At 33.6% G+C, this 13,045-nt stretch overlaps 1 protein-coding gene across 2 annotated transcripts in view; it reads left to right on the forward strand.

Annotated features, from left to right (window-relative positions):
• Positions 1–13,045, forward strand: part of LOC109451424 (cadherin-18) — an 864,067-nt gene that overhangs the window by 699,148 nt on the left and 151,874 nt on the right. For both annotated transcript variants that reach the window (XM_074329055.1, XM_074329056.1), the window contains one exon: positions 346–465. In XM_074329055.1, coding sequence (XP_074185156.1) covers positions 346–465 — 120 coding nt within the window. The remainder of the gene's footprint in view (positions 1–345; positions 466–13,045) is intronic.

The following is a 13,045-nucleotide window of genomic DNA, read 5'->3' on the forward strand; positions in this document are numbered from 1 at the left end:
TTTGACTTTGCCCCACAGTTAACACTGATTTAATTCTTGACCATCAGTCCACCCCAGCGCTGATTATGCAAAGGTCAAAAGAGACCATATTAATGTTGCCAGCACACAGAGAGTCATACTAAAATATCTGAGATGAAATAATTTACTTTGGGTTCTCATTTAGTACAGTTGATAGCAGGACAAAAAGCAAGGAATATGTCTGACAGATAAATCTAAGAATTGAATTTATCAGGACACAGCCATTATAGATTTCCATAGGTATTTCAGTGTAACCTTTATCTGTGTACAAATTACTCATGTGCTAAATGCCATCACACACTAAAATTTGTTTTCCTGAATGCACAGGTACCTCTGTTCTACAGGTGACAGCTACTGATGCAGATGACCCCACCTATGGAAACAGTGCTCGAGTGGTTTACAGTATTCTCCAAGGACAACCCTACTTCTCCGTAGATCCTAAAACAGGTTAGTGCATGTATGTATAGTTTGTGTGCAGGTATATGCTACACTAAAAGAAAGCATTGATTTTATAATTGACGCTTGACATCATGGGTTTGAAATGCGTGAGTTCACTTGTATGCAACTTATTTTCAATAAATACGTACAGTACTGTAAATGTATTTTCACTTCCTCACAATTTCTTACTAACATTTTCTTTCCTCTAGCTTGCTCTATTATAAGAATACAGTATAGAATAAATATAACATGCACACTGTGTGTTAGTGACCGTTTATGTTATTGGTAAGGCTTCTGCTCAACAGTAGGCTATCAGTAGTTAAGTTTGGGGGAGAGGGGTCAAAAGTTATGCACAGATTTTCAACTGTGTAGGGTGTCAGCACCCTTAACCCCTGCATTGTTCAAGGGTCAATGGTGTTTTTGTGTACTCTTCTATTATATATCAGACATTATTTTAGCATATTTGAAAATGCCTCACTTTTCTAAAATAATGTGATTGAAAACTTGAAGATAAATTAACTGCTTTCCTTAATATTTTGACTATGTATTATTTATACTTATGCCATTATATCATTAGATTGCTAGGAGTATTGTCATGATCATGTTTACAAGAAGAACCAATCAGGTCATTTGCTTACTTTCTTTCCTTATTATGCTCCAACACATGAATAATATAATATGTCCTAAAATGAACATGAGATGTAGAAGTTCTTTTAGTACCAAGGTAGTACTAAATATTTAGAAATAAAAATGTTTATTCACCTGATAGTCAAATATCTGGGACAAAAATATTACATACATCTGTATATATATTGTTGCTCTCGTAGGAGGATTTAGAACTAGTTGAAAAAATTTGTTTCATTGAAATATATCTGATGTATAACGTGTAAATTTAAGGTGTTCAACAGACGGATTTGATACATTTGCATATTGCAGTATTGTAGTGATGGAAAATCTTAAAACCACTCATTGCTTGATGTTAGTGTCGCTCATTTGGTTCTATCTTCCCAACAATCATGGTTGTTTTATATACGAAAGGAGTATATTTCTTACCTTAAATATGCTTCTCCTTATAGGAAGGAAACAGTAAGATTGTGTTCCAGTTACCTTATTTAGCATCTCTCCCCTCTCCCTTCTCCCCTCTCCCCTCTCCCCTCTCCCCTATCCCCTCTCCCCTCTCCCCTCTCTCTCTCTCACACGTGTGCGCACGCATGCACACAATGCACAAATGTGCATACACATACTTGACTTTAGCCCATTAACTGTCCCTATACATAGCCAAATGTTTATTTATAAATAAGTTTTATAGTTACTTAAAAACATATTGCTAAGATATGGATATCCTATATGAATTTTGAAAACTTTCCATGTACTTCTTGAAGTTGTTAAAAAACGAATACCAATCCTTTGTGTGTGTATGTGTGTTGAATGTCTGAATATTTGCATGTGTTTTTGTGAGTAAATCTGTGTGTGTGTGTGTGTGTGTGTGTGTGTGTGTGTGTGTACATTGAATGGATAAAGCAGGCCACTGAGTACCAGATTTGACTACCGTTGTACTCTGCTATAGTTTGTGCTTTAGTGACACAAATATATCGCTAACACAATATTCAAATAAAAATTGCATTAGGTTACACATATTTATTATAGGTTAATTATGTACTTCATCATTAAACAAAAATATCTGAAACTTAAATAAGTTGTTACTCAAATACTGCTCTATGAAATCATCTTCGCTCTTAACAATTTGTTTGCCCTTTTCTTTAAGCAAAATGGTTTATTGAGTGAAATTTACGTACCTCCATGTTGATATGTTTAAATTCAATGTTATATTGGCTGAGGCATCATGAAAATCTATGGATATGTGTCCCACTATATAAAGATTATTTAAACATGCAAATGTCTTAGACAATTTTCTATGCTAATGGAGATTATAAAACAAAATGCTGATTATTTGTTTCAAAGCTAATACTTTTTTTTTGTAATTTAAGCTTAAAATACCTGTTAGTATGTAATTAAACATCCTCAGAACTAATGAATTTATTAGAAATTGTGCTTAAAATGACTGGAATAAAATAGAAACATACTAAAAACTGAGAAAAAGTTGCTATAGAAGGGATGTTATATAAGAAGTATTTGGAGAGTAGTTACTTATAGATCTACATTTTAATGATAACATGTTTACTCTATCCTCTCATTTGTCATGACTATGTTTCAACATGTTCCCAATTACTTTCACTGAAGACCAATTATAATAAAACAGAACTTTTTTGCCCATATAGACTTGTGAATGCTTAAGGTTAACTTCAGGACTTTGTTTTGTCCATTTTGCATTATGTAAAAATCCTTGTGATACTCACCAGGGTTTTCCAATGAGGAGCAGCCAATGAGGCCTTACTTCCAACTTTGTAAACTGTGAATCATTGCATCGGGAGAATTGAACTGTGTGGCTTTTGATATACTATCCATAATTGATTTGATAACTTCTGTATCGTTTTACACTGAAATCCTATTGAGTGAGTAATTTATTGTTTTAAATAAATTTTACTGAGGTAACTTTTTATGATGTTTGCTTAATGTATAACAATGAAAGAAGAGTTAGCACTAAAAAGTGATATTTTAACATTACCATTTGAAAGATGCAGAAGACTATGGAAGAATAAACAATAGTAGATAACAACAAAATATGAAAGACATCTAGTATTCCTGGACAGATTTATGTAAAAATCATGTTAAATGAGGGCTTAATGAGGATAATTCTATTTGAATATATTGATTTTAAGTCATCAAGGACAAGCTTTAGAGTTATCAAGAGAAGGAGCCATTGGAAAGTATGTGAAAATTAACCCTAAGCAAGGCATTGAGGACGGCTGCTGAGTGAGAAAGCCACACAGAGTGGTCAAAGATCCAGTCAAGAGCTATTTGAGCTGATAGCTGTTTATTAGCACAGCTCAAATATCAGTCCTAGTCCTGTTAATATAGGGCCAACTGCATTAAAAATAAATCAATATACTCAAAGTCTCTATGCCTCTTTGCAAACTATGGAATTTCTGTCAGGTGGTGACAGTAGACACTGGAATGATTCAGTTGCTACAGGAAGGAACTACTTGCCCTGACTTAGGTCAAAGGCAAAACCAGAAATATACCAAGTATCTTTCCAGGGTTTTAAGAACAGAATGGGTGATGCACAATGGGCAGGTGTGCAGTTTTCAATTGAGAATGCAAATCTGTTTGTAGTCATGACGTTTATGGCCATTTGATGACTGTTTCATGGTCAACAACTTATGAATTACTGCATGTAATTTTAGTTAGTGCATATATGTTAAGTGTGCCTGTGCCTGTTTCACACAGATATGTTGAATCATTCTGATGGTCAACTCAGGAAATCCTAAAACCTGGATTAATCCTGATATCAGGGACAACAGACAGATATGTTGCTTTACAACATCCTAGCTTTATTTACAGTTGTTTAGGATGCTAACAGTGGTGAATACCAGCTGTTTTGACCATAATTAATATGAAACATGTAAATCAGGTATAGTGGGTAATGGAGTCAAGATGTCTGCATAAATGGTACTCATGGTGGTTTTTAGCCACTCACTCAATAAAGGCTATTAAGAGATTTCAGTATAGATGAACTTATATTTTCACTTGTGAATCACTTTTATAGAATCTTTATATATTTTTACTCATTAAAGAATGAATAATTAACTGGGAGATACAGCAGCTGAAAACAATTCTACTGGTAAATTCTATCGTTAGTATTCATGTACAGAAAAATAATAAGACTAGAAAGGCTACTTTTAATTATATGCAAAGATCATACCAGATATTCTTTTTTTCAACACCCGTAATTCATTTTAGCAGTTGAATCATTTCTGCTATATTATGTTAAAAAAAGGTAGACATTAGGTTTCAGATATTTTGTCAGTCAAACCCTTAGACATTAATAGCATCTATTCCGCAAAGCAGGACACATGGCATCAAATAAAACGCACCACACCTAGTGATGCCTCTTGGTTCTGATGGCACAAGTAATAATATAACTTATTTTTACTGGGCTATATTGTAAATATAATAAAGTGTTTAATTGACCTTCCTATGAAACAATTTAGAGATATAGGCAGGTTATAGTTTAATTAGCATCATGTAATAATTCATATTTATTATTTTTCAAAATACTAAGTTTTTTCCCCCCAAAATTACTTGGATGCACTTCATGGTAAATCCCTAAAATGTACTTGTTATCACAGTAAATTGATTAAGTTACTTATACCTTCTGCTCCTGTTTCCTTGTATATAAATTTAGAATGGTAACACGTATTCCAATGAAGAAAGTAATTAAATGCTCTTCATCTATTTTCCTTGGAAAAGATAGGTACTCAGTAAGTTCTATTGTTTTCCTCTTTTTCCTTTGAGCTTGTAAAGAATTTACAAAACTACTACATAGTATACCATAACAAGAGTTTGAAATAGTCTTATCTAATGTAGAAAAAATAATTTTGTGTGTAAGGAGTTTTAGTCCAAATAACTATACAAATTTATAAAAAAAGTGAGAACTGCACTATGAACTTTCATTTAGTTAAATTTATTTTCAGACCTTCCAAAGAAAGTTTTGTATAAATGTTATATATAAGATAAATATACTTTTAGAAAATGTAGATGTTGATTTAAAAGGAAATGTTAGATAATAAACTTAAGTAGCACTTTTATCTTCAGAATTGACTCTCCCAACTCAGAACAGTGTCTCTAGATGAGGTATAGGGCCTGCTGTGTGGGAAACACTGTCATTAATGCACAGGTCTTGACCAACAATAGCTTTAATTCTTGAAAATGACCTTTCTTTAGCATCTCCTATCAGAAATCAATCAGCTATAAAAATGCGCTCAGCGGAAGGCCTCAGTGAGTGTCTTAGGATGTAATTGAAAACAAGGTTTTCAACATTCTTTCTTCACTTTGCATTATGTAATTGAATATATCAACAATTTTGTTTCCATTTAATCTCTTCAAATTTATTCCATTTCAAAGATGAACAAAAAATCATTTGTGAAGATTGCCTCATATGTCTGGATAAAGGAAGTAAAGCATCTTTTAAAGTTTTACAGATTTTGATATTAATTTTGCACAATTCCATATGAAAATCTACTTGAAAATAGTTTTATTTTCCCCAAAGCAGTATGTTATATTTATGAATAACTAAGAACTTAATAGTAAAGAAGTTAAATATGAAAGATGGACAGTGAAGAAGACTGATATGAAAATAAAAACTAGATTCATTTGAAAAATGGCATTAGAGGAAAGCTGAGAATACCCTGGGCCACCAGGAAGATGAGCGGGTGGGTCCTAGAGCAAATTACACCTGAAACATCAGTGGATACAAAAATGACAAAACTGAAGCTGTCCTACTTCGGGCACATCATGAGAAGGCAGGATTCTTTGGAAAAGACAATAATGTGGGGGAAAATAAAAGGCAGCAGGAAAAGAAGACCAAATGTAATATGAATTGACTTCATACAAGAAGCCACAAGCATGAGTGCAGGGGCTGAGCAGGGCTGTTAGGACAGGACATTGTGAACGTCACTCATTCATTGGGTTGCCAGGTGTGAGAGCTGACTCAATGGCATGGGACACACAAGAAGTTAAAATGCTTAAATGATAGTCCACAAGATCTGCAGGGTATTCTGCAGTAGAATATGTTTTGTCAATTTTTCTCCTTTATAGTCCATCCCTAACTGATATAATGACAATAATAGTATAATAATTGCATGCACAAATAACTATAGATGCACTTTTAAATAATTTTCCTTCACTTGACTGCATTGTAGAAAAAAATAGTTAATTAGTAACTGCAATGCTAAATAATTTGCTTCTCTTAGAGAAAAATGGAAGGCATAAATTCCAAACTATGTGATATCATCAATTAAAGAAATATTTTCATACTTTGTCTTATTTAAGGAAGAATCTAGATAGGTCTTGAACTGCAGCAATGTGCATGCGAATTAACAACATAAGAAAAAATCCATTTATGTAGCATTTAAGAAATAAAGAATCAATGAACTATAATAGACCCTAGTAATTGTCCACTCAATATCAATTTCTCCTTTTGCTGATTCTATCAGAATTCTGATTTTGCTCAGTGTAGCAACATACTCAGTTAGAAAGCTAAATTTCTCAGCCTCCTTGTTGCTACTATGACATAGCTCAGTCAGTGACAAATTAGGAAAGACCACTAGGGATCTCCAGGAAACTTTTGGTATCTCTATATAGGTGCCAGTGCTTCCTCCCTTGGTCTTCCATCTTCTAGATTTAAACACAAATGCAGTCGTCAGAGGACAGCAGCTCTCTTGTAATCATGTGACAACGAGCACACAAGATGAAAGTCACAAGCAAAAGATCACTGAGCAAAAGGCTAGCAGTGAAGTAACTCGGGTTAGGTTATTTTTACGTGCAGCAGTCACATACAATGCTGGTACCTGGATCTTTGTGAATTTGCTTTGCAGACAGATAAATCACCTTCACAGCACAATACACTGCACAGGCAGGTTTAGAACAGGCTCTCCAGACCTCTTTTATTCATTCCCCTTAACCCCAAATCCATGATTCAGAAAGAGCACACTGATTCTGTGTATGACTAGCCATTTTACACATCTAGTGCCAATACTGCACAGAAAAAAGGACTTTTTTGACGCTGACTTAAATCAAATATCACAAGTGATATTAATTGTGTATATTTAGGGGATCGGAGAATGGAATCAAAGGCAACTTACTTAGACTCCGTTGAGAATGCATATCTGAAAAAAAAAAATTACTGTCGTCAAGAAGTAGCAAAGTACCTTATAAGCACTAACATCATACAACTCTCCTACTTGGTAACAAGGAAATCATTGTGTCCTGTTGACATGAACAGAATTATTAATAGCTATTGAATTTAATTGCTATGGGTATAGCTCTAATGAAACAAAATTTTAGATTAGTATTCTGTGTTAGTCAATTGAACTATTTGTTGCAGCCTTAGATGGATTTTCATGTAATTGACTTAGTTTGAACTGGAGAATTAGGTGAATTTTATGTATGTAAGTTAAACTTAAATAAAGCTATTAAACAAGCACTAAAAAAATGAACCCAACTAAATCCACTTTTTTATAAATATCAATTTCTTGTAACAAAATCGACCAGCTATTACTAGAAAGGGAACAAAAAATAAAATCTCAGTGACTCTAAAATAGTCATGAAACAGGAAATGGTAGGAATTAATGTTTCAACATTAAGTTTGTAAAAGTTTGGTAGTAAAAAATGACTTATTCTCATTGAAAAAATTTTTTATTATAATTGTAATAAGTTTTATACCACTTCTTCCTGGTTAAAAACAAAAAAAAATATTTATTTTTCTTTTCTTTTGTAACTTTATTCTTTATATACTGCACCTAAATAGTTAAGAAAAATGTCAGGAATTAATATATTTGTGTCTCAAATTTTAGTCTATGGCCTGGTACATATATTAGCTGAGTGATGATTAATTATCAAATGTTGAAAAGATGGATGATAGGAAATATTGCAATTGTCTGGTTTAGTCTTTAAACCTGATTAAGCATCATCTATGGACTGTAATCACCAAGCAATTCAAAAATTTCCCCATCCCTTTAAATTTATTCCCCTACCCTAAGATGAAATGTATTGCAATTCTATCAACTTCCTTAGGTTTTTTCCTAATCAAATATCTTAGATATTTAAAATGAAATGTAGACTATCCTAAGATAATATTCATCAGCATTATCTATCTATCTATCTATCTATCTATCTATCTATCTATCTATCTATCATCTATCTGTCATCTATCATCTCCCACCAACCTCTGTACTTCAGCCAAGCATGACTTGTGCCTTACTTATCCACTTAGGCTATTACTCTGTCCTGGCTGGTCCTTCCCAGGCAAACCTCTACCTCTATGGTTGGTTCCCTGTAATCTTTAGTCAGAACTAGGATCTCTGATCTTCAAGCTCTTTTTCTGTACCAGGGATGCCAAAAAAATGTATATACATGACTTGTATTCATCTTTTGTTATAGGTATATATTATTACAATTTTAATACAGTTTTTTTTTCCTTTCTTAAAATGTGTGTACATTTTTTTAGAAAGGAAAAAACCGTATTAAAATTGTAATATTCAATATATACCGATAAAAAAAGATGACTACAAATCATGTTTGACTTCTGCAATTACAAGTCGTGCTCAAAGTGGTTACCATCAGCGTAATTTTAATACAGTTATTTTTTCCTTTCTTAAAATGTGTATGCATTTTTTTGGCACCCTCTGTATACCTCATAAGACACAGCCAGTGTTTCTTTTTCTTCCATGCTATTTCCCCCCTGCTCTGAGCTCCGTTAGGCCTGAGCAGCAACGTGTTTTCATTGTGCTCTGCGCTGGGTCCTCGGTAGAAACTTACACGTGGAGTCCTGTTCCTAATTTTCTTTATTGAAGGGATAGTTTATCAAAATATGCAAGTTTAAGTTGGTAAAAGTTTGGTAGAAAAAAATGAGTTATTTTCATGGAAGATTTTGGTTTGTATTATAATTGGTTTTATTTTATTATACTGTATGAAATATGCTTCATCTTTGGTCTTCTATGAACTTTTTAAAATATCTCTTCTGTCAATCTTATAATCTAATTTAGGATCTTTCTGAAATAATTGCTAGACAATTAATATGTAACTGCTGTTAGAATACTATTTGGGGTATCAATACAAAAGAAGCATTAGTGAGTTTCGATGTCACAGAGAAAATTATTCCTGAGAACCAAAACATGTTCCACACACACACACACACACACACACACACACACACACACAATCAAAAATGAATTCTTAGAATGAAAACTCCTTGAGAACCTCCATTAGTCATTTTTGTGTCTTCCAAAGTGATTAGTGCATTGTGTCACATATAGAAGACAACACTATTTATTTTTATAGAAATAAAATATGATTTTGGTAGAGTGGTTTCCAAAATTACACCTGTTTCTAATATTGTCTCTTTTATGTTATTACCATAATTAGTTTAGTCTTCAAAAAAATCTCCTGTCTTTCACATATTGTATCGAGGCAGGTTGAACATCTGAATCAGAAAAAAAATTAATAATAATTACATTGTGATTTTAAGAATTTTTTTTTCTATTATTTTTTCCTGTCTCGCTTTCCTTGTTCTTTGGTCCAATGTGCCTACCTTTTCCAACGTTTTGGGCTAAGCCTCCCCTTTTAAATCCAAATAAATGGCTCAACCTCCCATTACATGAAGCATAGGAAGAAAAGTGCTTTCCCCAGTTTACTGAAGGTTTCTGTTGTGGAAGAAGAATAGTGAAGAAGCTTCTTCTCCGCTTGCCATGTCGTCACTCCCTATTTTCTCTCTACCTCTGTTGGAGAGCAGAGTCTCCACTCTTTCATGCCCAAAATGCTGCTAACTCAGGATTCTGGGGGAACCAGAATTTTCTTAAGGTTGCGGAAATGTAGAAGATAATTATAATCCATGCAAAATGAATCAACTTGAAGCAGACAGATATTCCAAATTATTCGTTAATCTGTGTCATAGGATATTTAAATTGACATTTTATTTCAAAAGGGCCCTACTCCCTCACTCTTTGGGCTACTTTTTTGGTTTCCATTATTTCAATCTTCTCGAATGCCTAACAAAACTTGATACTGTGAAGAGAAATAGTAACCTTCTTTTACCTCACATTTGTTCCATTGAGACATCTAAGGGGCTTCACCTTTTCTAATCAACAATATGAGTGAGAATTGTTTTCTCCTAAAAGTAATTGTCCTTCCTTCATAGGCCTAGCTGTGTCCTTCCTTCCCAGCGATATCTGTTAGCTGTCTCTTAAAACACATGCATTTCTCCTGCTAACTAAATATTTCCCCAAATAAGCATGGCTTAAACATTTCAATATTTTAGTTATATTTCTCATCCTTTCAGTATCTCTATTGCCACTTATCATTTTTATTTATAATAATTTACTCACCACAATCACTATTTGTCCTCTTTGCATTTCTTAATCCTTATTTTCCTTATCTTCAACTTTTTCTCTTTTTTCATCCTATTTACAAACTTATTTCACACAAATTTCTTACGCTTTTCTAAGAAAAAAAATGATTTCCTAATTTTTCCTCTAAATCTGAGGATGACTAAGGAATTTCACAGGATGAGAGTTGTAAAGAAACTGTTATGATAGCAACAAGGTCCATGGGTTATCCCTGTGAGAAAAATAAAAGCCCTTCCTACTGGGCATGGTCAGTTAGCAGGTATGCAAAGACATGCACAGGCCTGGGAGCCCATCGAAATGTGCTGACAGACAGGCTTTGCCATCGGCGCAACCGTGCTTGCAAGAGACCCATGGGAGACTGTCATTCTTAGTTTGTGAAGCATTCATCCGAAGCAGAAATAATTTAAGTATTAAGAGATGTGGCCTTTATGGTTCCAATCTTTCCCTGTGCAGAAAATGTACATGCAAACCTTAGAAAATTAAAGTACCTGCAAATGTATCCTATAAACAGCTTTGAAAAGCTCATATATGTATTTAAATTATAAGTTCTATTTGTGTATTGTTTATATTTCATAGGTATGTCAGTGTCATATACAGTTATGGCCCACAATGGACATTGTTTCACATTTTTGAAATATGTATTTATGCTTTCATTATGTGAATAAATATTTATGATGCCTTATATGTGGCATTGCCTCTGCTAGCTGAGCATTTATGGTTTTACTGATGGCTTTACTGACACGGCCTCTATGCACTCAAAATGCTCTGTTCCCTCTAATATCATCACTTGAAAACAAATCGAGAAACAGAGTTATGCTTGTCAAAATGGCTCATCGTTGTTCACATCTCCTCAGTGCTGCAAACGCTGGTGAGGAGCTCTCTCCAGATGATTGTCCGATTGGCTCCTACATGCAGCTGACTGATAGGGGTGGCAAACCCGATGCACAGTGTTTTGTGTAAAGCACTTGACGGCTATGCATGAATCCAGTCAATACTATTAATGTCTCCGACTTCTCCAAGTCTACTGAGGAGCCAGGCAATTTGAACTCCTCATAGAATCCGAGTTGATTTTCAGAATTAAGTATTCTCTATCCAACGTACCTTAAGTATGTAGCATTTTATGTATAGCTGAAGTTCTCAATCTTTGTGTTGCCTCAGCATTTTTCTGGTTTCGTATTTCTAACACATTCTATTCAGAGATGTTAAAAATGGTGATTCTCAATAGGCCTAAGGGAAAAAGTATTGGAGAGTGAGGCAGGAGAATAGAACACTCAGAAATGAAATAACTTAATAAAGTGTGGAGGCTATAGCTTTTATTTTTATTTTTTCAATTGATCTTGTCATCCATTTCGCAATAAATGATTTTGATACATTATTTATAGGCCACCTCAATGAAATCATGTCTTGCAATAACTATACTTATGTGACAACTAACCATGGTTTAGTGGAAAGTGTTAATGGTTATGACTTCAGAAATGTAATTTATTCTGTCTGAGTCTCTATTTCATCATCTGTACAATGGGAAAACCAGTAGTACAGTACATGATTATTTTGGGGATTAATGATAATATATTCAAGATACCCAGGATTGCTCCTAGCATTTGCCTGGCAGTCATTATTTGCCCATTTTGACTAGCATAGTCATTATTTATTTTCCCATACTACATATTACTACATACTATATATACTACAAACTATATTAGAGTTGAGAAGAAACATGTGGATTTTTCCACACCTCCTAGCATACAGCATTGTATTAGGATGAGTGAGGAAAAAATGTCTGATGCTATTATTCTGTTATGTGTATTTTACCAAAATTAATATTAATTGAAAATTAACCTATGTCTGTTGCCTTAACATCTCCTTAAAAGTTTTCTTTCCTGTGACATGATTTTCAATTTTTTTAGGCATGTGCCATCTAAAATAGTGGTATTGTTTGTTCCATGCATGTGCAGCATGGATATTCTTAGCAAACAGCTGGAATTTGATTTGAAACTTTTGTTCATAAGATAAGTTGTGCAGAATCTTATACACTCAGAAGCTAAATAATTTTGATGGGGCATAGAATAATGATGCAAACAACTGAAATTTTCCTTTTCACAAGGTAAAATCGGACAGGGATATATCCAGGAAAAATGTTGTAAGTGTACATTAAATCATATCTCAAATGTATTGAACATACACAACACTTTTAATATAAAGTTCTATCTTCAAAATATGGACCGTGCTTCATATTAGAAAGAACACTGGACTTGGAGTCTGCTCACTATGGTCTGGATCCTGATTTAACATGTTTTAGCATGTTTTGAAGTATAATCTGAAAACATTATTTAGCCTTCAAAGATCTGTTGTAGGATATTTGGGAGCATTGAATAAGACAGCATGGATGATGATACAGAACCCCATGCAAATTATGACTGTGATAAGAGATTAATGCTGTGCACGTAATCAGTGAGTCTGCCTGTGCATGCATCTGAATTGAACAAATGCTGAATAAACCTATTAAGTAAAAACCCTAATTACTGAAACGTTTTTATATTAGGAAGAAAAAAACAAAAATAAGT

This window comes from Rhinolophus sinicus, linkage group LG03 (genome assembly GCF_036562045.2).
Source record: "Rhinolophus sinicus isolate RSC01 linkage group LG03, ASM3656204v1, whole genome shotgun sequence".
Taxonomy (NCBI): Eukaryota; Metazoa; Chordata; class Mammalia; order Chiroptera; family Rhinolophidae; genus Rhinolophus; species Rhinolophus sinicus.